The sequence below is a fragment of the Anomaloglossus baeobatrachus genome, chromosome 6 (genome assembly GCF_048569485.1).
Source record: "Anomaloglossus baeobatrachus isolate aAnoBae1 chromosome 6, aAnoBae1.hap1, whole genome shotgun sequence".
NCBI classification, from domain to species: domain Eukaryota; kingdom Metazoa; phylum Chordata; class Amphibia; order Anura; family Aromobatidae; genus Anomaloglossus; species Anomaloglossus baeobatrachus.
Window position 1 is genome coordinate 6648677 of NC_134358.1, and position 25031 is coordinate 6673707.

General features: G+C 50.5%; 1 protein-coding gene across 2 annotated transcripts in view; it reads left to right on the forward strand.

Annotated features, from left to right (window-relative positions):
* Positions 1 to 25031, forward strand: part of NAPRT (nicotinate phosphoribosyltransferase) — a 51945-nt gene that overhangs the window by 12056 nt on the left and 14858 nt on the right. Inside the window, exons 7-12 of one of the 2 annotated variants that reach the window (XM_075352674.1) lie at positions 30 to 170; positions 926 to 1010; positions 1930 to 2010; positions 2122 to 2224; positions 22670 to 22827; positions 23041 to 23148. In XM_075352674.1, coding sequence (XP_075208789.1) covers positions 30 to 170; positions 926 to 1010; positions 1930 to 2010; positions 2122 to 2224; positions 22670 to 22827; positions 23041 to 23148 — 676 coding nt within the window. The remainder of the gene's footprint in view (positions 1 to 29; positions 171 to 925; positions 1011 to 1929; positions 2011 to 2121; positions 2225 to 22669; positions 22828 to 23040; positions 23149 to 25031) is intronic. The other variant, XM_075352675.1, reaches the window with a different exon arrangement.

Consider the following 25031-nt stretch of genomic DNA (forward strand, 5'->3'; position numbering starts at 1 on the left):
CAGAATGGTAATCTCTTTATATCGGGCAGGAGCGGGATCCCCAATTTCTGTGCGGTCGTCCTGGCTTTGCGTGAGTTGGGGTACGAGGCGGTTGGGGTGCGGCTGGACAGCGGAGACCTCGCCAAACAGTCAGTAGAGATCCGGAAGATTTTCCAGCTGTGTGCCCAAAAGTGAGTGCCGGTGTGGTGGTCGGGGCGGCTGTGCGGCATATACGCACTGCTTTATAGGGGCGGTGATGGGGGGCACATGAAGACCACCGCGGGGTGCAGTGAGACCGTGGGATAATGGAGGAGACAGTCTGACCGTCTTCAGCCTCTTCTTGGGTCCGGCAGGAGGAAACAAGGCTTCCTGTGAACGTATCCGGCTGCCGCAAAAATGTCTTGGGTGCGAAGGTCTCTCTCAGTGGTTTCATTGGGGGGCGCCATATAGAGGGGTCTGGGAGAGAGACGTAATGGGGTCAGGCAGGGGCAGCAGAGAGGGGTCTGAGAGAATCTGGAGGGGAGAGCGGGAGGGTCAGGTAGGGGCTGAGGGGGTCTAGTTGGGGATGGAGCGGAAGGGTCTTACCGGGCAGAGGGTTCTGACGTAGGTGTCTGGAGTGCACAGGTTTGGTGGGGCGTGGGAGGACGGGGGGCTGGGCGGTATAGTGGGGGAAGGAGTACGGCCACCACTTTTCCCCCATTTAAAACACATGCCTGCTGGGCCGAGTGTTGGGGCCACGTTACTGTGAGTACAAGGACGCCCGGCACCGGGAGACAGCGACCACGGCAGGAAAACACCCCGATCCTAAACCCAGAGAGTGACCGCAAAGAGACAGCCATGCAGGAGGACGGGGGACAGTCAGCAGAGGGCGCACGAGGCTGAGGCTTCATGTATACAGCTCTGTATACCCTGCAGCGCAAACTTATTAACCCTTTCCATGTTACAGGTTTGAGGCTCCATGCTTCAGAACATTGTCTATCGCTGTCAGTAATAACATCAGTGAGAAGAGTGTGAAGACCCTAACCCAAGCGGTGAGCGCACACTTACCCCGAGCTCCATACAGGCCGCACAGGGGGGCACTCACCCAGCACTAATGACCCGCAAAGTAATGATCAGGTACATCCCGGTAATCACTGATTGCAAGGAAATGAACGGACAAGAGCAGAAATGTCCTCATATATTACACCACTAGGGGGAGCTCCCTGTATACAGAGATACATAAGATCCTGTCTGCAGCCACCACTAGGGGGAGCTCCCTGTATACAGAGATACATGATAAGATCCTGTCTGCAGCCACCACTAGGGGGAGCTCCCTGTATACAGATACATGATAAGATCCTGTCTGCAGTCACCACTAGGGGGAGCTCCCTGTATACAGAGATACATGATAAGATTCTGTCTGCAGCCACCACTAGGGGGAGCTCCCTGTATACAGAGATACATAAGATCCTGTCTGCAGCCACCGCTAGAGGGAGCTCCCTGTATACAGAGATACATAAGATCCTGTCTGCAGCCACCACTAGGGGGAGCTCCCTGTATACAGAGACACATGATAAGATCCTGTCTGCAGCCACCACTAGGGGGAGCTCCCTGTATACAGAGATACATGATAAGATCCTGTCTACAGTCACCACTAGGGGGAGCTCCCTGTATACAGAGATACATGATAAGATCCTGTCTGCAGCCACCACTAGGGGGAGCTCCCTGTATACAGAGATACATGATAAGATCCTGTCTGCAGCCACCACTAGGGGGAGCTCCCTATATACAGAGATACATGATAAGATCCTGTCTGCAGCCACCACTAGGGGGAGCTCCCTGTATACAGAGATACATGATAAGCTCCTGTCTGCAGCCACCACTAGGGGGAGCTCCCTATATACAGATACAGGATAAGCTTCCCCTGGTGTATTCCGGTGATCGGTCAGTGATTGATCTTTGTACTTGCAGGAGAATGAGATTAATGTTATTGGCGTCGGCACGCACCTGGTCACCTGCCCCCTGCAGCCGTCTCTGGGCTGTGTCTATAAGGTGAGATTGTGGTTGTCCTGTTGGTCTGGATGGGAATGTTCTGGAGGAGGATTTTGGGCTGGGAAGATCCCCGCTGCTGCTGTGTAATATCTGTGGATCCCGACCTTGCAGCTTGTCCAGGTGAACGACCAACCGAGAATGAAGATCAGCGAGGACCAAGAAAAGAGCACGATCCCGGGGAGCAAAGCCGTGTACAGACTGTACGACTGCAGCGGTGAGGACTGACTGCCCAACTCCAATTACACAGCTGAAACCTCCAGGAATTCCTTGCTGCTTAGGTGTTATGGAGACACGGGGGTCGGCGGGTGCTCTCCTGTGGAGGCACGGGGGTCGGCGGGTGCTCTCCTGTGGAGACACGGGGGTCAGTGGGTGCTCTCCTGTGGAGACACGGCGGTCAGTGGGTGCTCTCCTGTGGAGGCACGAGGGTCAGCGGGTGCTCTTCTGTGGAGACACGGGGGTCGGCGGGTGCTCTCCTGTGGAGACACGGCGGTCGGCGGGTGCTCTCCTGTGGAGGCACGGCGGTCGGCGGGTGCTCTCCTGTGGAGGCACGGGGGTCGGCGGGTGCTCTCCTGTGGAGGCACGGGGGTCGGCGGGTGCTCTCCTGTGGAGGCACGGGAGTCGGCAGGTGCTCTCCTGTGGAGGCACGGGAGTCGGCGGGTGCTCTCCTGTGGAGGCACGGGGGTCGGCGGGTGCTCTCCTGTGGAGGCACGGGGGTCGGCGGGTGCTCTCCTGTGGAGGCACGGGGGTCGGCGGGTGCTCTCCTGTGGAGGCACGGGGGTCGGCGGGTGCTCTCCTGTGGAGGCACGGGGGTCGGCGGGTGCTCTCCTGTGGAGGCACGGGGGTCGGCGGGTGCTCTCCTGTGGAGGCACGGGAGTCAGCGGGTGCTCTCCTGTGGAGGCACGGGGGTCGGCGGGTGCTCTCCTGTGGAGGCACGAGGGTCAGGGTGTGCTCTCCTGTGGAGGCACGAGGGTCAGGGGGTGCTCTCCTGTGGAGGCACGAGGGTCAGGGGGTGCTCTCCTGTAGAGGCACGAGGGTCAGCGGGTGCACTCCTGTGGAGGCACGAGGGTCAGCGGGTGCTCTCCTGTGGAGGCACTGTTGAGGATGAGACTCAAGCGGTCTCTCGGGATCTGACTGCTGTTCCAAATTATAATGTCATGAGTGCACTTCGAGAAGTAAACAACGGACACTATATCAGTTATGAACCTTCTGCATGACAGATGCTGAGCAATTGGCTCTCTTTATTGTTTGAAACTTTATACAGTTCAGGAGAAGTGAAGGGTGTAGACAAAGTATAGTCCAATCAAGTATCGCCGGCTGGACTCAGGACGTATAGGAATTTGCATAATCTCTATTGGATTGGTCAGTCTAAACTTTAGGAATTCTCCTTTGGTCATAATCTTGGGTATAGACAGGATATAGCAGCCATCTTTAAGTTACATATGCTGGTATATACTGTGTTAAGGAAAGTCACTAAGTATGCAACATATATACGTGTTAGTAAGAAACAAAAGCATTCATAAATATGTGTTAGGTTACATCTACCAAACTATATACCTGAGTCTATGAAATGGCTGAATTAAGTATTTTTATATACTCAATTCTTATCCTCAACAGTCCCCCCTAAAGACTTATGTCTGCCATTTCTGAATTCTAAGGGTACTGTGTTCCCTTATGAAGAGAGGTAGAAAGATCTGTTGGGAAATCCTGCCTGACTGAACGTTGAGGCATGGGTGGAGAAGGGAACGGGTTTTCTTCACCGGTTTGAGACCAAGGACTCCTAGGCGAGTCCTCACCCTTTGTAGTTGGACTTTCCCATGTCTCAAGGCTCTCTAAGTCCTCTCTTCTAACTGTTTTGGCAATGGTGGTCTGAGACTGTACAGGCTTTTTTAAAAGGATAAATATGAGCAGGACGCTCAGCGCAGCTCTGATGGATCGACCCTTCTGCAATGCGAGGCGTGGATCCATAGATGTTTCTGCGGTTGGATCGGCTCATCTAGTGTTGACTCATGGCTCTTCCTCACTTCTCCTTTAGGATCAATCAGTCTCCTGACTGGAGACCGTATACTACTAGCTCTGATTTAAAATTTGGAATTGGAAAATACACCTGTTTAGCACACTATTTAATCAATTATATAAAAATATACATGCCTGTGCTAAACCAAAAACATCTTACATAAAGACCTGTTTATTACGAAAAGAAAACAAAACATACATTTTGTTCACGATTTGCCAGTTTCCAATTTTCTATAAAATATACACTTTTTTTGTAAACCCATTTTTTTTTCCATACCACCTTCATCATGTGCTTCTCAGCAATAACGTCGTTTTCTGCACTGGAATGCCTCTGACCAAACCTGGAGAGAAATCTACACAACACGCACAGACTTGCATACAACGTGCTCATGATATACATCTATAATCAGTTTGCAGTCTCTAAAAATGGGTAGAGCAGGTGCAGGGTGTTTCTGCGGACTCTTTACAGTTTTTTCTCACTTCGTTTTAGGCACATGTCTTACAAGACTGGGTGAGTCTGTCCACCTGAGTACTGAACCCTGGTATCACCAAAGCACACACTGACAATTGTCTTTCACAAATGTTACCTGGCCATTATTGAGATGAGCTCTCATGGCGGAGAAAGCTTACCACCCTTTATCCACAGACCTTCCTCAGTCAGTTGGCTCCCTGCATGTCACACTCCATTCCTTGTTGAATCGCTTGTTCCTGTAGGGATTTAAGAACACAAGGAGTGACAGAAGTCACTGACGTGACAGGTGCCACCGAGGTATAGTACTGGTCTGTATTGGTAAAGGACTCCTCAACTCTAGGCCCGTTCGCTGCTCCTTGGTCACCTGTGCGAGGATCTCCATCCGATTCCATCAGCTCAGATTTAGACTTTCTCTTCAGTATACATAGCTCATTTGACAACAGGAAAAAATCTACAACCTACAAACACCTCTAACCATCTTACCCACTCCTGCCGTACCCATCTAGAGAGGGCATTAATACGTCACTGCCTCCTGCACCGATAGGAGGGGAGGGAGTGGTTCAAATTTAATTACCTCATGTGTAAACCGTAGCATATCCAGTGTAGAATCGACCAGCATCTTGTTCAGTCTATGAAAAAAAAACCTAAAAAAAATATACATTAGATTAAAAAATATACATTAGATTATTCTTATAACAGTCATGCTTCATAGTAGTCTAGTAAACATAACTGTTGCAAGGGAAAGGCCAGCTTCAAAGCCTATCTAATATACCTGCTGCGCCCTCTACTGTTGGAGAATATAATAAATAACTTCTTCCCCCCCTTTTTTTTTTTGTTTTTGTTTACCAATGTGGCAAAATTCAGAGTTTTTATGCTGGTATTCCCTAAAAGAAAAAATAAGACAGCAGGTAATAAATTAGCTACATACTAGAAACTAAAATTGGACAAACACTGAAAATAACGTATATCTTACAAAAATATACATTCCTGGGGAATTTTAAAACCTTACAATAGACAACACAGTTCGTATATGCTGTATCCATAAAGAAAAGAAAACCTTTGATAGTAAAAATAACTGAAACATGGTTAGATGACAGCTGTGACTGGGCGGCTAACCTGCAAAAATATAAATTGTTTAGAAAGAATCGTAAAAACAGAAATTGGGTAGAGTCTGTATACAGAGTCACAAAAATAAAAATATATTGTTCGAATAAATCGCCATTAAAAAACAAAACTACACAGAAACTAATTCGCATATCTCATGAAATCTAATTTTCCCTACAAAATTAATTTAATCATTCAGGTATGAGCAGGAAACTAAAAATGGGAAATCCTGAACTTAAAGGGTTACTGGAACGCCTCTAGCTGGGAGTGGCGACTTTCCATTCTCTCTTTTAGTAGAAGCCAGAGAGAAAGGGGGAGGAAAAAAAAACTCCTCTTCCTCTGGTTTTAAAGAAGACAGCTTTGAAACCTCTTACTCTCCACAATACACATCTCCGCTGGATGCATTATATATTTTTCTTTTTTCTTTCTACAAATGGATATGATACCGTCTGACATCATTGGGGTACGTCTTCTAAGATTTTTTAGATTAGCTAATACAGTACAAAAATATGTATTTACCTACCTCTATTCTATTGTAAAATATCATGCTGCTGGACGTTTAGAATACCAATTGATTTTATGTGGACAGTTACCTCTTTCTATTTACCAATTCTTTAAAAGTTTCACTTATTTATCTCTGACTTGCATTTTTTGGATAGCTGAGTAAGCAAATATACTATTTAAATGTTTTACGTATATACTAGAAAACACCTCTCCCCCCTAAAAAACAAAAAAAGTTTAAAGGGGATGGGTTGAGAGCTTTGGACAAAGAACCACCCAGAGGGGCCGGACCAAGCAGGGTGTATACGGGGAGTGTCTACATTATTATGCATTTATGCGCTCTGCTATTGGCTACTATTCTATAAACTCCTACATTTATGCGTGATTCCTATGCAGAACAAGGGATTCAAAATAACAAAGTTTATACCTGTAAACTCTCAATATTCTCACTAGGCTAAAAGAATCCCCCAAAATCTCCTAATTATCATAACTTGCTCTGAAGATAGAAAGCCTAGCACAATTACATGTACATTTAACACTCAATCAGTTTTTTTTTTTTGTTTTCTTTTTACTATTTCTCCGGAGCTGTCTAGCCCCCCTTTCCAGATGTGCGGCAAGGGGGGGGGGGGGGGGGGGGGGTGTGCCAGTCTCTTCCCCATCTTTTCTTTGGTAGAAGGATCCTGTGAGGAGTATCTTTGAAACTGAACTAAGGAGTGATAACTTCACAATCTCATCATTGATTCTTTACACTACCTATGTGCATCTTTTTGGACCATCTGTCAACACAGTTATACAACGTATACTTTCTTCAATTTTCTACTTACTGGAGTGACAGCGTCCTCGGCTCCTGCAGGAAAAGCCGTTTTTTTTTTTTTTCTTGAACAGAGTATACATAGTGCTCTAATTGGACCGCCGAGTCCAATCTGAACCCTTTTCCCACCTCCCCTGCTGTGTAATAAGGACACACTTACGACGTCCAACGTAGGAATACAATATACCATTTCTCATACGTCCCTATTTCCGTCTTCTTACACAGCAGTGCATGAGTTAATGCTCAGGGGAATATGCTGATTCAAACACTATAATCCACCTGAACCCCTCCCACTCCTTGCCATGTAAGGAGGCCACAATTCTCGCGTCCAACACATGGATCCTTATATACCGTTCTCCATATGTTCCTATTTCTCCAGCTATAAACACGGAAATAGATGTGATACAAACACAGGGGGAAACGCCGGTTCCCTTATCTCTCTGTTCCAAAAATAAACTCACAATTGTAAAATACTGAAAACGTATAAGCCAACTACTTTCTCTCTATATAAAGACTGCAGCAGTGATTGACCCCCCCTTCTTGTTGGTTCTCAGTGTAAAGATTGCAGCGGTGTCCCTGGGTTCTGACCCCCCCTCTCTCTGTGCCTAACTGCTAACCCCCCTCCTTGCTGCCGCTGATATCAACAGTTACAAGTAATTAACTCTTTGAGAAATAAGTCAGAGCGAAGAATTTACAGCCCCCTCCCTCCTTCTGATCCTTCTAGCAGCCGCGTAACAACCTCCAGTAGTACAAGCAGCCAGATCATTAACGACCTACACCCAGCACCTATAGGTCTGGGTCCATCCTTTGTTCTAGACTAATAATAGGCACACGCTGAGGTCTGCAGCGTCAATCTCCCTCCCAGATCAAAGGCCAAACTTTTTCACCGAAAAACCCCCGACTCACAGAAAAATCATCACATACAATGTATATGAAGCTCACCTGTGATTTTTGAGAGTGATCAGCTCTTTGTCGGGGGACCCCCGGGTACTGGGAAATGACCTTCTGTATCCGAGAGAGAAATTCAGCCAATATTTCTTACGGTAGCCCCACGATTTTGGAGCGCCAGCTGTTGAGGATGAGACTCAAGCGGTCTCTCGGGATCTGACTGCTGTTCCAAATTATAATGTCATGAGTGCACTTCGAGAAGTAAACAACGGACACTGTATCAGTTATGAACCTTCTCCATGACAGACGCTGAGCAACTGGCTCTCTTTATTGTTTGAAACTTTATACAGTTCAGGAGAAGTAAGGGGTGTAGACAAAGTATAGTCCAATCAAGTATCGCCGGCTGGACTCAGGACGTATAGGAATTTGCATAATCTCTATTGGATTGGTCAGTCTAAACTATAGGAATTCTCCTTTGTTCATCATCTTGGGTGTAGACAGGATGTGGCAGCCATCTTTAAGTTACATATGCTGGTATATACTATGTTAAGGAAAGTCACTAAATATGCAACATACATATATACGTGTTAGTAAGAAACAAAAGCATTCATAAATGTGTTAGTTTACATCTACTAAACTATATACCTGAGTCTATGAAATGGCTGAATTATTTTTGGTTACTCAATTCTTATCCTCAACAGCACGAGGGTCAGCGGGTGCTCTCCTGTGGAGACACGAGGGTCAGCGGGTGCTCTCCTGTGGAGACACGAGGGTCAGCGGGTGCTCTCCTATGGAGACACGAGGGTCAGTGGGTGCTCCATGTGGAGACACGGGGGTCAGCGGGTGCTCTCCTGTGGAGACACGAGGGTCAGTGGGTGTTCTGTGGAGACAAGGGGGTCAGTGGGTGCTCTATGTGGAGACATGGGGGTCAGCGGGTGCTCTCCTGTGGAGACACGGGGGTCAGTGTGTGCTCTGTGGAGACACGGGGGTCAGCGGGTGCTCTCCTGTGGAGACACGGGGGTCAGCGAGTGCTCTCCTGTGGAGACACGAGGGTCAGTGGGTGCTCTGTGGAGACACGGGGGTCAGCGGGTACTCTCCTGTGGAGACACGAGGGTCAGTGGGTGCTCTCCTGTGAAGACATGAGGGTCAGTGGGTGCTCTAGAGACACGGGGGTCAGCGGGTGCTCTCCTGTGGAGACACGAGGGTCAGCGGGTGCTCTATGTAGAGACACGGGGGTCAGCGGGTGCTCTCCTGTGGAGACACGAGGGTCAGTGGGTGCTCTGTGGAGACACGGGGGTCAGTGGGTGCTCTATGTGGAGACTCGGGGGTCAGTGGGTGCTCTTCTCTGCTGACCTGGTTCTCTTTAGAAAGACCGCATGAACCAGAGCTCATCCCACTGAATGCCGGTCAACGGCACATACTACATTCCTAGAAAGAACACAAGATGGTACAAGCGACAGTTTCACTCTTTTGCTAGTCCACCGAGGATCAGAATCTTCATGGCATCTGGGGACCAACTATCCCACCCAGCAGCACCCCGCTTTTGGTGGGTGTGACGGGGTATGCGACAGAGCAGTGAGGGACGCCAGGCCAAGGAACAATCCAAAGGGCTTTATTGGAACCACAAAGATAAAGCACCAAACATAAATATAATTCCTTAAAGTCTGCAAGGAGTCCACAACAAAACAAAAGATCAACTGGCGCCTCCCGGTATTCCAACGCCAGGGAAAATAGGGCAATGGTCCTTATATGAGTTCCTGGAGTCCAACAGGGTGAACAACAAAACGCAATACCACGTGGCCACTGATCTCCAATCTGTGACAGTCCATACACAGGCTCTAGGATCCAGCCTCAGCAATAGATCCTAGTCCTTCTCCAGCCGAGATCCAACTAACTGACCTAACATGGCTCTCATTGTTCTTCTCTCCTGGGATCAGTCCCTAAGGTGGGCCCAACTCCGCCTGGACATTTGATGACATTTGATACATGAATGGACTTTAGACGTCCTGGCTCTGTTCTGTTTACCAAGTTGTGGATTGGAGAAGTCCCATGCTGAGAAGAAAAAACAATCCCCCACCAGTAGTACATACAGGGCAGTCAAGGAGAGACAGACTATTACACCATGAGCAAAGGCAGGGGAGGGACACACTGTTAAGGTCCAGTCACACTAAGCAACTTACCAGCGATCCCAACAACGATGGGGATCGCTGGTAAGTTGCTAGGAGGTTGCTGGTGAGATGTCACACTGCGACGCTCCAGCGATCCCACCAGCAACCTGACCTGGCAGGGATCGCTGGAGCGTCGCTACACAAGTTGCTGGTGAGCTCACCAGCAACCAGTGACAAGCCCCCAGCACCGCGTGGAAGATGCTGCGCTTGGTAACTAAGGTAAATATCGGGTAACCAACCCGATATTTACCTTGGTTACCAGCGCACGCAGCTACACGTGCAGAGAGCAGGAAGCAGCGCACACTGAGCGCTGGCTCCCTGCTCTCCTAGTTACAGCACACATCGGGTTAATTACCCGATGTGTGCTGCAGCTAAATGTGCACAGAGCAGGGAGCAGCGCACAATGCTTAGCGCTGGCTCCTTGCTCTCCTAGTTACAGCACACATCGGGTTAATTAACCCGATGTGTGCTGCAGCTACATGTGCACAGAGCAGGGAGCAGCGCACAATGCTTAGCGCTGGCTCCTTGCTCTCCTAGTTACAGCACACATCGGGTTAATTAACCCGATGTGTGCTGCAGCTACATGTGCACAGAGCAGGAGCCGGCACTGATAGTGAGAGCAGCGGAGGCTGGTATCAAAGGTAAATATCGGGTAACCAAGGACAGGGCTTCTTGGTTACCCGATGTTTACATTGGTTACCAGCCTCCGCAGAAGCCGGCTCCTGCTGCCTGCACATTTAGTTGTTGCTGTCTCCTGTCACACACAGCGATCTGTGCTTCACAGTGGGACAGCAACAACTAAAAAATGGCCCAGGACATTCAGCAACAACCAACGACCTCACAGCAGGGGCCGGGTTGTTGCTGGATGTCACACACAGCAACATCGCTAGCAACGTCACAAAAGTTGTTCGTTAGCAGCGATGTTGCTAGCGATGTTGCTTAGTGTGACGGGGCCTTTACAGTGAGCACCTGTCACAAACCACCGGGGGGGTCACTCAGAAATCCCCCGCGCTGGCTACCAGTACGTCACAATCGGGGGGTAACAAGTGGGGGTCACCCCTACTTTATACCTCCCGACCGACAGACAGAGCACGTGACGCGCTCTCTAGCGCCCCTCTTATAGTCAGGCCAATTATGGAATTGCCCGACAATAAGCAAGGAGGCCGCTATACTACTTATGCCGATTATTGAAGGGTCCCCGGTGAGAGTAAGGTATATATTCCCCCGACCTCCGCGGGCGGAATATATAAAACCTCCCTGAATCTCACTGGCCTCCCCACAATAATCCTTGGCACAACTCGCTGCCACCAACCGCTTCACGGTAACTATTAGCCGAACACACAGACGTGGGATTCAAGATCGAGATAACAGAACAGCCCAAGATTAATTATATAATTTAATCGCCTAAAGCACACTAGAAACTACAATATATACAATAGGGAATCTACAGAATATACAGTTATGTCAGAGTACAGTTACAGATAAAGCATGGGTTACAAACAGGTATACACAGTTCCAGCAGTTACCTTGTTGCGTCTGGCCACAGGGGGGCGCTGTAGACCAGGTTTCCAGGAACCCCCTCACAGGTCTTTCCCAACCAGGCCCCCGAGCAGAAGAACGCTGGAAAATGGCCGAAGTAGGGTTATCAACCTGGGCAGATCCAGGTCCCCTCCTACCTTAGTGACCTCACAGGGAAGCACTGCCACTCCCCCTGCATGGATCAGAATTATCCAGCAAAGGGGATTTTGGCTATAACTTTGCCTGGGAGCGTCGTAGGCAGACGCCAATGCTCTCATTGTGACAGTTATGAATTTAGCTACAGAACGAGGGGACTCATGACCTGTCTGCCAGTTCCCCATTGGCTGATATCACGTTTGGTGTGTTTCCCAATGTCCTACTTCCATAAAAAGGGTGTGCCAGCATCGTCCACATGCGGAGACACCATTGTTATGGTTGCCATACTTATCGGAAATATGGCTTGCGAGATATGAACCATTTTTTACTGGAGTCGTTCTGTCTGCTAGTTCCATAGCCTTGCTAATGAGCTAGCAGCTCCTACTACAGGGTGACGGCAGGGAGTCATCCTGTATCCATTGTCCTAAAGCCACCTAATTTCCATATCACAGGACATGGCCAGGGATTTGTTGCTAAACCAGTTGTGTGAAGGGAAGGGGGTAGTGACACCAGGAGAGGGCTTCCTGACATGACTTGAATGTCATGATTTATCGTCATATCTCCGGATTTACCTCACACCTCCCCCCTTTTGAGGGCGCTAGGGGGCAGCACACTCCGGTGTTCCCCCGTGCGCCCGTCCGCGACCTCTCCTTGTCGGGACAGCCCGTCTGCGTTACCGTGGTCACGGCCCCTTTTGTGGCGAATGGTGAAGTTGTATTGCTGGAGCGCAAGGCTCCATCGCAACAGTCGCCCATTCGTCCCAGAGACGGTGTGCAACCAGCTGAGGGGATTGTGGTCCGTCTCCACGATGAAGTGGCGCCCGTATAGATAGGGTTGCAGACGCTGCAGGGCCCACACTATGGCCAGGCACTCCTTCTCCATCGTGGAATAGGCAACTTCCCTTGGTAACAGCTTCCTGCTCAGGTACAAGACTGGGTGCTCTTGGCTCGCAGAGTCCACCTGGCTGAGCACCGCACCGAGGCCGAAGTCACTGGCGTCGGTCTGTACTACAAACGGCCGCGTGAAGTCGGCTGCCTGTAGCACGGGCGGGCTGGACAGGGCGTCCTTTAGGGCCCGGAAGGCTGTCTCGCAGTCCATTGTCCAATCGACTGCAGAGGGCAGCTTCTTCTTGGTGAGGTCCGTCAAGGGCTTTGCCAGGCTACTATAGCATGGAACAAACCTCCTATAGTACCCAGCGGTCCCCAAGAAGGACATCACCTGCTTCTTGGTCCTGGGGGTGGGCCAGGATGCGATGGCCTCCACTTTCTCAGGCTCGGGCTTCAGCGTTCCCCCACCTACCCGGTGACCGAGGTACTGGACCTCGCTCATGGCCAGCTGACACTTTCCCGGCTTGATGGTCAAACCTGCCCGGTGGATCCGCCTGAGCACCTGTGCTAGATGCTCTAGGTGGTCCTCCCAGGTGGGACTGAAGACGGCAATGTCATCCAGGTACGCGGCCGCGTACCCTTCAAGTCCCTTGAGCAGGGTGTTGACCATCCGCTGGAAAGTGGCAGGGGCATTCCTCATCCCGAATGGCATCACCGTGGACTCGTACAGTCCAAATGGGGTAATAAAGGCAGAGCGTTCCCTGGCCTTGCGAGTCAGGGGGATCTGCCAATATCCCCGGCTCAGGTCCATGATGGTCAGGTACTGAGCCCCGGCCAACTGATCGAGCAGGTCATCGATGCGTGGCATTGGGTACGCATCGGCGACCGTGACAGCATTGAGCCCCCTGTAGTCCACGCAGAACCGCGTGGTTCGGTCCTTCTTAGGGACGAGGACTACAGGCGAGGCCCAAGCGCTGTTGGATGCCTGGATCACCCCCAGCTTCAGCATCTCGTCAATCTCCTGGCGCATGTGTTGCTGCACCTCCAGGGAGACCCGATATGCTGAACGCCGGATCGGGGGATGATCCCCAGTGTCCACGTGATGGACAGCCAAGTCAGTCCTTCCGGGCTGGTTGGTAAACAACCCCCGGAAGGGGTGTAGGGTGGCCCACAGCTGGGACCGTTGGTCCTCCAAGAGCTGGTGGCCAACCTCCACATCCTCAATGGATCCGCCTGCCCTAACCTGGGCTAGCATATCCAAGAGGGTTTCCGCTTCTCCCTCCTCGGGCAGGTTGCACACGGGGAGCGCACATGCCTCCCGCTCATGATGTGCTTTCATCATGTTCACATGGAAGGGCTTCCGCCTTCCACGGGCAGGGTCCAGGGTGACCAGGTACGTCACAGGGTTGAGCTGCTGGTACACGAGGTATGGGCCTTCCCAGGCTGCCTGAAGCTTGTCCTGTGGTACGGGGACCAGTACCCACACCTCTTGACCCACTTGGTAGGTCCTCTCACAAGCGTTCTGGTCGTACCAACGCTTCTGATCGGCCTGGGCTTGAGCCATATTGTCGTGTACCAGTTGCGTCAAGGCCTGCATTTTGTCCCGGAAGCGCATGACATACTCGATAACCGACACTCCAGGGGTGGCCAAATCCCCTTCCCAAGCCTCTTTCACCAGAGCCAGGGGGCCCCGCACACGTCGCCCGTACAGGAGCTCAAACGGTGAGAATCCTGTTGAGGCCTGTGGAACCTCCCGGTAAGCAAATAACAGGTGTGGGAGATACCGCTCCCAGTCACGCCCATGGGAGTCGACCAACATCTTAAGCATCTGCTTTAAGGTGCCATTGAACCGCTCGCACAGGCCATTAGTCTGTGGATGGTACGGGCTGGCCACCAGATGTCGCACCTGGACTTGCTTACAGAGGGTCTCCATCAGCTGGGACATGAATTGGGTCCCCCGGTCGGTGAGCATTTCCTGGGGAAAACCCACTCGGGAGAAAATCTCCAGCAATGCGGTGGCCACCTTGTCAGCCCGAATGGACGACAAGGCCACTGCTTCTGGGTACCGGGTGGCATAGTCCACTACCGTCAGTATGAAGCGTTTCCCGGAGCTGCTGGGGATGGCCAGCGGGCCGACCAGATCCACAGCCACCCTCCTGAAAGGCTCATCGATGATGGGCAGAGATACCAGTGGGGCTTTGGGGCGTGGCCCCGCCTTCCCCACTCTCTGACAGGTTTCACACGAACGGCAGTAGGCAGCCACATCGGCCCCCATTTTTGGCCAGTAGAAATGCTGGTTTAACCTGGCCTTGGTCTTAGCGATCCCTAGGTGTCCGGCCATCGGAATCTCATGTGCGATCCGCAACAACTCCGTCCGGAACGGATAGGGTACCACCAACTGTCGGTCCCTGGGCCACGCCTCCGGTGAACCCTGCTGGACCGTGGCCCGGTACAGCCGTCCTTGGTCCCAGACCACTCGCTCCGGGTCCGAGTCCGAGGGAGGCTGTGCCGCCTGCTCCTTTAGAGCTTTCAGGCTGTCGTCAGCTTCTAACGCTGCCTGAAACTCCTGACTAGATGTGGCCAGAATCGACGAGACTGTCACATCTTCAGTCAGTACCCCGGGACCTGTGTCCTGGCCTCCACCTGACTCGGCTGCCACTTGGTCAGAAGGGGAAGAGCTATCGGACCTCCGGGAGGCCCCTTGGCTTCCAGCACTCCCACTGCGGGTGACAGCGGCCACAGCCGCTGCGACCGTGGGTCGTGCCTGCTCCTCCTCCGTTCCTGACCAAGTCGCCGGTTCAGGCAGACCTACCTGGCTTCCTGACACCCCGGTTGTGGGGGAACCCTGCACCGAGATCTTACCTGGGAGCACTTCCGCTCCTGGACCGGCCCCAATCTCACCTGCCTGTTCCCCCTCTGCAGCAACAGAACCCCGCTGTGAAATCTCTGGGGACCCCACATTTGCTGTGGTAGCCCCCACCCCACACACTGGTCCTCCCCCTGCAGCACCCTGCTCTCTGCTTATCCCTGCAGAGGGCAACAGATCCTAGCTCACAGGCTGGTTACTTGTAGAGGCATTGTCACACCTTTCTCTGACCCCCTCCCCTCCTGTCACAGCTGCAGCTGCGTGTGTGTCTATGGTGTCTGTGCAAGCAGAAATATCGGAGTTCACTCCCTCCTCCCTTACATCATTCATAGATAACACATTAACATTGTCAGGAGTCATGTCAGTACCGGCTGAAGGTTCAGCCTTTGGGGCGGGGCCAAACTGGGAGGTTATTTGCCCCAAATCTGTCCCAAGTAGCACGTTTGCAGGGATCCGATCAGTTACCCCCACCTCCCTCACCCCTCGCCCTGCGCCCCAGTCCACATAAATGTCAGCAACAGGCAGCGCCGGGTCAATGCCTCCAATCCCGGAGACAGCGAGGGTTTTTCCAGGGATCAAGTCTTGGGGGGACACCATCTCAGGCCGCACCAGAGTCACCTCCGAGGCGCTGTCTCGCAGTCCTATGGTCACAGACTGGCCGACGGTGACAGGTTGGAAGCTGTCCAGGGACCTACCACCACCCCCACCCACACAATACACCTTGGGCGGCCCTTGGGACGGGGACGGAGCCGGGGCCTTGGGACGCTGAGGGCACATGGCCTTGAAGTGTCCAGGTAGGTTGCACTGGTGGCACCGTCTTGGTTCTGCCACGGGCCTGGAGAGGGGAGTTGAGGGGGACACCCCCTGCAGTCTAGGGGCAGGTGGGGCAGTCGCAGAGTTCATCTTACCCCCTCTCCAGGTGCTGCTGGTGGCTGCTCTCCTGGCTTCAGGAGCCCGATTGTTGGTGTAGTCATCGGCCAGGGCAGCTGTAGCCGTGGATCCCTTTGGCTTCTGGTCTCGGATGAACTGGCGGAGATCCTCAGGGCAGTTCCACAAGAGTTGCTCCGTGATGAACAAGTCCAGGATCTCCGGTCCGGTGGAAAGCTGCAGGCCTTGGGTCCAGTGGTCGGCAGCTCGGGCAAGTGCCCGCCGGTGGTCAGCCCAGGAGTCCTTTGGTCCCTTCTGTAGGCTCCGGAACTTCTTGCGGTAGGACTCCGGGGTGAGGTTGTACTGTTGGATCAGGGCCCGCTTGATGGTGTCGTAGCCCTGATCTGCCTCAGCAGGCAAGTCCCCAAGGATATCCAGGGCCTTACCCCTTAAACGGGGGGTCAGGTATTTGGCCCACTGGTCCTTGTTCAGATGGTGCTGCAAGCAAGTCCGCTCAAAAGCAGTCAAGAAAGAGTCCAAGTCTCCATCCTTCTCCAGCACTGGGAAGTCCTCAACACGGACCTTTGGAAGTTTGGTGTCTTGAAGGTCACGTGTGGCTGATGAGGGCCGGAGCTGAGCTAGCTGCAGCTGGTAGTCACGCTCTGCCTGGCGCTCTTCACGCGCTGCCTGCCGCTCTGCCCTGCGCTCTGCCATGAGTATCTCGTAGGTATCCCGGTCTCCAGCCTGGAGAAGGGCCATAGCCATTTGAAGAAGGCTATCCGAGCCTCCCAGGCTCGGTGGAATGGCACGTGGTGATCTGCGGCCCGCTGCGGAGCCTGGTGCTTCACTGTCCATTGCAGAGCGGAGGGCTGGCGTCTGGCTCGTTGAGGACCCTTGGGCGAGCTGCTCCTCATCTTGTCCAGCAGTCCCAGGTTGTGCGATGTCCTCTGCAGAGCTGTTCTCTGGCGTCGGGCTCCTGGAGGGCTCGTGGACAACCTCCTCATCGTCTCTGGCCTGAGCATCGGCCATTCCTTTGGCTTTGCTCCTGGTGCTATCAGCCATTGTTGCAGACTTTGGTCACTGACACAGAACTGACACCTGATGCCTCCACACACCTTACAGTATCTGCACTCTGACACTCTAGTGTTGAGCTAGTCTGAAGACCCCAGCAGCCACAGCTGCTGCAGGCAGTCTTTAGTGTCTGGGAGTATGGGTCTCACACTCACACACACTATTATCTCGATCCCACCGCTGCCACCAATATGTCACAAACCACCGGGGGGGTCACTCAGAAATCCCCCGCGCTGGCTACCAGTACGTCACAATCGGGGGGTAACAAGTGGGGGTCACCCCTACTTTATACCTCCCGACCGACAGACAGAGCACGTGACGCGCTCTCTAGCGCCCCTCTTATAGTCAGGCCAATTATGGAATTGCCCGACAATAAGCAAGGAGGCCGCTATACTACTTATGCCGATTATTGAAGGGTCCCCGGTGAGAGTAAGGTATATATTCCCCCGACCTCCGCGGGCGGAATATATAAAACCTCCCTGAATCTCACTGGCCTCCCCACAATAATCCTTGGCACAACTCGCTGCCACCAACCGCTTCACGGTAACTATTAGCCGAACACACAGACGTGGGATTCAAGATCGAGATAACAGAACAGCCCAAGATTAATTATATAATTTAATCGCCTAAAGCACACTAGAAACTACAATATATACAATAGGGAATCTACAGAATATACAGTTATGTCAGAGTACAGTTACAATCAAAGCATGGGTTACAAACAGGCATACACAGTTCCAGCAGTTACCTTGTTGCGTCTGGCCACAGGGGGGCGCTGTAGACCAGGTTTCCAGGAACCCCCTCACAGGTCTTTCCCAACCAGGCCCCCGAGCAGAAGAACGCTGGAAAATGGCCGAAGTAGGGTTATCAACCTGGGCAGATCCAGGTCCCCTCCTACCTTAGTGACCTCACAGGGAAGCACTGCCACTCCCCCTGCATGGATCAGAATTATCCAGCAAAGGGGATTTTGGCTATAACTTTGCCTGGGAGCGTCGTAGGCAGACGCCAATGCTCTCATTGTGACAGTTATGAATTTAGCTACAGAACGAGGGGACTCATGACCTGTCTGCCAGTTCCCCATTGGCTGATATCACGTTTGGTGTGTTTCCCAATGTCCTACTTCCATAAAAAGGGTGTGCCGGCATCGTCCACATGCGGAGACACCATTTTTATGGTTGCCATATTTATCGGAAATATGGCTTGCGAGATATGAACCATTTTTTACTGGAGTCGTTCTGTCTGCTAGTTCCATAGCCTTGCTAATGAGCTAGCAGCTCCTACTACAGGGTGACGGCAGGGAGTCATCCTGTATCCATTGTCCTAAAGCCACCTAATTTCCATATCACAGGACATGGCCATGGATTTGTTGCTAAACCAGTTGTGTGAAGGGAAGGGGGTAGTGACACCAGGAGAGGGCTTCCTGACATGACTTGAATGTCATGATTTATCGTCATATCTCCGGATTTACCTCACAGCACCCACTGACTAGAGATAGCGGCAAGCTTAGGAAGCTGACCAAGCCCAGCGAGGTATGAGGCCAATTGACAGAGTTGTCACAACCTGGGCTCTCCAAGCAAATTCATGGGCTCTGTTGGGCATTGAGGCAGTTCTGTAATCCTCCAGCTGGAACCATTGTCCCTAGGCTTACGTCCTGTAGAATGACACCAGTAACAGCAGCAGGGCCCTTTTTATACCACTTTGTTCTCATTTTAGGGTATTGCATGTCACAGGATTGGAGAAGGGGGGGAGATAATCCTGGCTGTTCCCTCATTGTTCGCCGATTCATTTAGACTGCATAATTGTCCTTCAAATGCAGATGAGTACACCGCAGGACGCTGATGCAATCTGGAATCAGCAGCAAGTCCACAAATTAACATACAGAAAGAGGCACCGAACAGTCCAACATGAAATAATGGCCAATGTCTTTTCATTTACCGAACAATATGTCATAATTAAGAATAGTTCAAATCCCCCCCTCCCCCGCCCTATACAAGTGGCCAGACTGACCCTGAGTCATCACAGGTGTCTGTGCAGAGCTTATTTTCCTGATTTGTCATCTGGAAAGTAGTTATGTGATTTCATTATAAGAGCAAAGCTAGGCTGTCACCTGTTTTGCCCATAAGTGACTGCACCAGCAAAATAGTGAGTGCAGCTCCGGAGTATAATACAGGAGGTAACTCAGGATCAGTAATGTATGTACACAGTGACTGCACTAGCAGAATAGTGAGTGCAGCTCTGGAGTATAATACAGGAGGTAACTCAGGATCAGTAATGTATGTACACAGTGACTGCACCAGCAGAATAGTGAGTGCAGCTCTGGAGTATAATACAGGAGGTAACTCAGGATCAGTAATGTAATGTATGTACACAGTGACTGCACCAGCAGAATAGTGAGTGCAGCTCTGGAGTATAATACAGGAAGTAACTCAGGATCAGTAATGTATGTACACAGTGACTGCACCAGCAGAATAGTGAGTGCCGCTCTGGAATATAATACAGGAGGTAACTCAGGATCAGTAATGTAATGTATGTACACAGTGACTGCACCAGCAGAATAGTGAGTGCAGCTCCGGAGTATAATACAGGAGGTAACTCAGGATCAGTAATGTATGTACACAGTGACTGCACCAGCAGAATAGTGAGTGCAGCTCTGGAGTATAATACAGGAGGTAACTCAGGATCAGTAATGTAATGTATGTACACAGTGACTGCACCAGCAGAATAGTGAGTGCAGCTCTGGAGTATAATACAGTAGGTAACTCAGGATCAGTAATGTATGTACACAGTGACTGCACCAGCAGAATAGTGAGTGCAGCTCTGGAGTATAATACAGGAGGTAACTCAGGATCAGTAATGTATGTACACAGTGACTGCACCAGCAGAATAGTGAGTGCAGCTCTGGAGTATAATACAGGAGGTAACTCAGGATCAGTAATGTAATGTATGTGCACAGTGACTGCACCAGCAGAATAGTGAGTGCAGCTCTGGAGTATAATACAGGAGGTAACTCAGGATCAGTAATGTATGTACACAGTGACTGCACCAGCAGAATAGTGAGTGCAGCTCTGGGGTATAATACAGGAGGTAACTCAGGATCAGTAATGTAATGTATGTACACAGTGATTGCACCAGCAGAATAGTGAGTGCAGCTCTGGAGTATAATACAGGAGGTAACTCAGGATCAGTAATGTATGTACACAGTGACTGCACCAGCAGAATAGTGAGTGCAGCTCTGGAGTATAATACAGGAGGTAACTCAGGATCAGTAATATATGTACACAGTGACTGCACCAGCAGAATAGTGAGTGCAGCTCTGGAGTATAATACAGGAGGTAACTCAGGATCAGTAATGTATGTACACAGTGACTGCACCAGCAGAATAGTGAGTGCAGCTCTGGAGTATAATACAGGAGGTAACTCAGGATCAGTAATGTAATGTATGTACACAGTGACTGCACCAACAGAATAGTGAGTGCAGCTCTGGAGTATAATACAGGAGGTAACTCAGGATCAGTAATGTAATGTATATACACAGTGACTGCACCAGCAGAATAGTGAGTGCAGCTCTGGAGTATAATAAAGAAGGTAACTCAGGATCAGTAATGTAATGTATATACACAGTGACTGCACCAGCAGAATAGTGAGTGCAGCTCTGGAGTATAATACAGGAGGTAACTCAGGATCAGTAATGTAATGTATATACACAGTGACTGCACCAGCAGAATAGTGAGTGCAGCTCTGGAGTATAATACAGGAGTTATCTCAGGATCAGTAATGTAATGTATGTACACAGTGACTGCACCAGCAGAATAGTGAGTGCAGCTCTGGAGTATAATACAGGAGTTATCTCAGGATCAGTAATGTAATGTATGTACACAGTGACTGCACCAGCAGAATAGTGAGTGCAGCTCTGGAGGATAATACAGGAGGTAACTCAGGATCAGTAATGTATGTACACAGTGACTGCACCAGCAGAATAGTGAGTGCAGCTCTGGAGTATAATGCAGGAGGTAACTCAGGATCAGTAATGTATGTACACAGTGACTGCACCAGCAGAATAGTGAGTGCAGCTCTGGAGTATAATGCAGGAGGTAACTCAGGATCAGTAATGTAATGTATGTACACAGTGACTGCACCAACAGAATAGTGAGTGCAGCTCTGGGGTATAATACAGGAGGTAACTCAGGATCAGTAATGTATGTACACAGTGACTGCACCAGCAGAATAGTGAGTGCAGCTCTGGAGTATAATACAGGAGGTAACTCAGGATCAGTAATGTAATGTATGTACACAGTGACTGCACCAGCAGAATAGTGAGTGCAGCTCTGGAGTATAATACAGGAGGTAACTCAGGATCAGTAATGTAATGTATGTACACAGTGACTGCACCAACAGAATAGTGAGTGCAGCTCTGGGGTATAATACAGGAGGTAACTCAGGATCAGTAATGTATGTACACAGTGACTGCACCAGCAGAATAGTGAGTGCCGCTCTGGAATATAATACAGGAGGTAACTCAGGATCAGTAATGTATGTACACAGTGACTGCACCAGCAGAATAGTGAGTGCAGCTCTGGAGTATAATACAGGAGGTAACTCAGGATCAGTAATGTATGTACACAGTGACTGCACCAGCAGAATAGTGAGTGCCGCTCTGGAATATAATACAGGAGGTAACTCAGGATCAGTAATGTATGTACACAGTGACTGCACCAGCAGAATAGTGAGTGCAGCTCTGGAGTATAATACAGGAGGTAACTCAGGATCAGTAATGTATGTACACAGTGACTGCACCAGCAGAATAGTGAGTGCCGCTCTGGAATATAATACAGGAGGTAACTCAGGATCAGTAATGTATGTACACAGTGACTGCACCAGCAGAATAGTGAGTGCAGCTCTGGAGTATAATACAGGAGGTAACTCAGGATCAGTAATGTAATGTATGTACACAGTGACTGCACCAGCAGAATAGTGAGTGCAGCTCTGGAGTATAATACAGGAAGTAACTCAGGATCAGTAATGTATGTACACAGTGACTGCACCAGCAGAATAGTGAGTGCAGCTCTGGAGTATAATACAGGAGGTAACTCAGGATCAGTAATGTAATGTATGTACACAGTGACTGCACCAGCAGAATAGTGAGTGCAGCTCTGGAGTATAATACAGGAGGTAACTCAGGATCAGTAATGTATGTACACAGTGACTGCACCAGCAGAATAGTGAGTGCAGCTCTGGAGTATAATACAGGCGGTAACTCAGGATCAGTAGCAGAATAGTGAGCACAGCTGTGGGGTATAATACAGGAGGTAACGCTGGATCATACACACGTGTCCAGGTTGTGTATCTCAGGCCCTGCGCCATTGCTTACCTATAACCTGTGTTGTTCTTTGGTGATAGCTCGGCCTCTCCTGGACCTCATGACACTGGAGGACGAGCCTCCGCCAGAGCTGGGGAAGGAGGTGAAAGTTTATGAACTGGGAAGAAGCGCAGAAACGGAGAGTGTGACCCCGATCCGGGCAGAGCCCCTCCATCGCCCCTACTTCCAGCATGGACAGGTGGGAGCGCAGCAGGGAAATGTGCAGACTTGTAAGAGATTGGTACAGGGCAGAAGTGACGCGGCTGCCCCTAACAGTCCAGCATGTTCTGAGCGTTGTTTGGTTGCTGGAGGCCCCCCGCTGGTCAGCCGGTGTCCTCGCACCCTCCTGTCATCTCTGCTGTGGTTGCGGTCTCTTGCTTTGCTTTTTGCTGTCAGTGTTTTGTAATTTCAGGTCCTGCAGTCTCTTCCCACAATCACCGATATCAGATCTTATGCCCAGAGGTCTCTCACCAGCCTCAGCCCCCAACAGCGGCAGCTGGATGACCCCCAGCCCTACAGGGTGAGTGGTGCCAACCATTAGAAGGGGATATCAAATACAAGGGACATGGGGCTTTTTTATATATATAATTTTAAAAAATGTAATGGGTTTACCTGGCTCCCCCTAATTTTGATACCCAGCCAACGTAAAGCAGACAGCTGGGGGATGGTATTCTCAGGCTGGGGAGGCTCATGATTATTGGGCTCTCCCCAGCCTAAAAATAGCAGCCTGCAGCCATCCCAGAATTAGTGCATCTATTAGTTGAACCAATTGTGCCGCCTACCTGGCTCATCCTGATTGCCCTGGTGTGGTGGTAATCTGGGTAATATGAGGGGTTATTGGCAGGTGTCATTTGTCAAAATATCACAGCTGACACACAGCTCTGGATTAGTAATGGGTCTATGAGACACCCCCCTTGCTAATTGTGTAAGTACAAAAAACAAGCACAAAACACAGAAAAATTGTGTAGGAAAAAAAAACTTTATCCAATTTATTAACCCCCCAAAAAACCCTGCAGGTGCGACGTAATCCACACGAGGTGCCATGACGATCCCGCCTCTGCTACATCCTGAAATTGCAGTGTGCAGTCACATTAGAAAAAGTGACCAATCACTGCAGCTTGTGGGACACACTGACAGAGCTGCAGCTGAGAGAGCAGTGATGTCAGTGAGTTCACCTGAGGTCATAGCTCCCAGTTCCCACAGCACCCATTGGTGACCTCAGGTGACCTCATCTCAGGTGAACTCAATGCCAGACATAGCGTAATGCGGCATTGAGTTTGAGGAGTTCACCTGAGGTCCCAGTTGTGACCTTTATAATGAGGTCACAAAGTTCACCCAGACATTTCTGGAACCAATCTGCATCTCTTGGCAAAAAAAACAAACATGTAATGTGTTTGACCCATATTTAGTGTGTTTTTCTGCCAGAACATGCAGATTCAGTGCAGACATGTCTGCAACCAAAATAGTCAAAGTGCGCGCATAGTGTAATCCGGCATGGAGATCAATACATTCCCCTGAGGTGAGGTCACTGAGTTCAAGTTCACCTAAGGCCACAGTTGGGGTACCATGGGAACCTTCAGCTCTGACCTCAGGTGAACTCACTGAAGTGAACACTCACAGCTGCGGCTCGGTGTGTCCAGTGTGGAGGTTTTTGTTATTTTTTTTTTTTTTTTTTGACAAATCACAGCTGCCCTTAGCCCCTTAAATTACCCCGATTACCACCGCTTCAGGGCATTCTGATTGAGCTGGGTAAAACTCCAGAATTGCCACATCTGATTGACTACTACCCGAGCATGGTAGTGCCCACTCATCACTAGTTACCAGTACTGAGCACCTGAGCATGGTAGTGCCCACTCATCACTAGTTACCAGTACTGAGCACCCGAGCATGGTAGTGCCCGCTCATCACTAGTTACCAGTACTGAGCACCCGAGCATGGTAGTGTCCACTCATCACTAGTTACCAGTACTGAGCACCCGAGCATGGTAGTGTCCGCTCATCACTAGTTACCAGTACTGAGCACCTGAGCATGGTAGTGCCCACTCATCACTAGTTACCAGTACTGAGCACCCGAGCATGGTAGTGCCCGCTCATCACTAGTTACCAGTACTGAGCATCCGAGCATGGTAGTGCCCACTCATCATTAGTTACCAGTACTGAGCACCCGAGCATGGTAGTGCCCGCTCATCACTAGTTACCAGTACTGAGCACCCGAGCATGGTAGTGCCCGCTCATCACTAGTTACCAGTACTGAGCACCCGAGCATGGTAGTGCCCGCTCATCACTAGTTACCAGTACTGAGCATCCGAGCATGGTAGTGCCCACTCATCACTAGTTACCAGTACTGAGCACCCGAGCATGGTAGTGCCCACTCATCACTAGTTACCAGTACAGAGCACCCGAG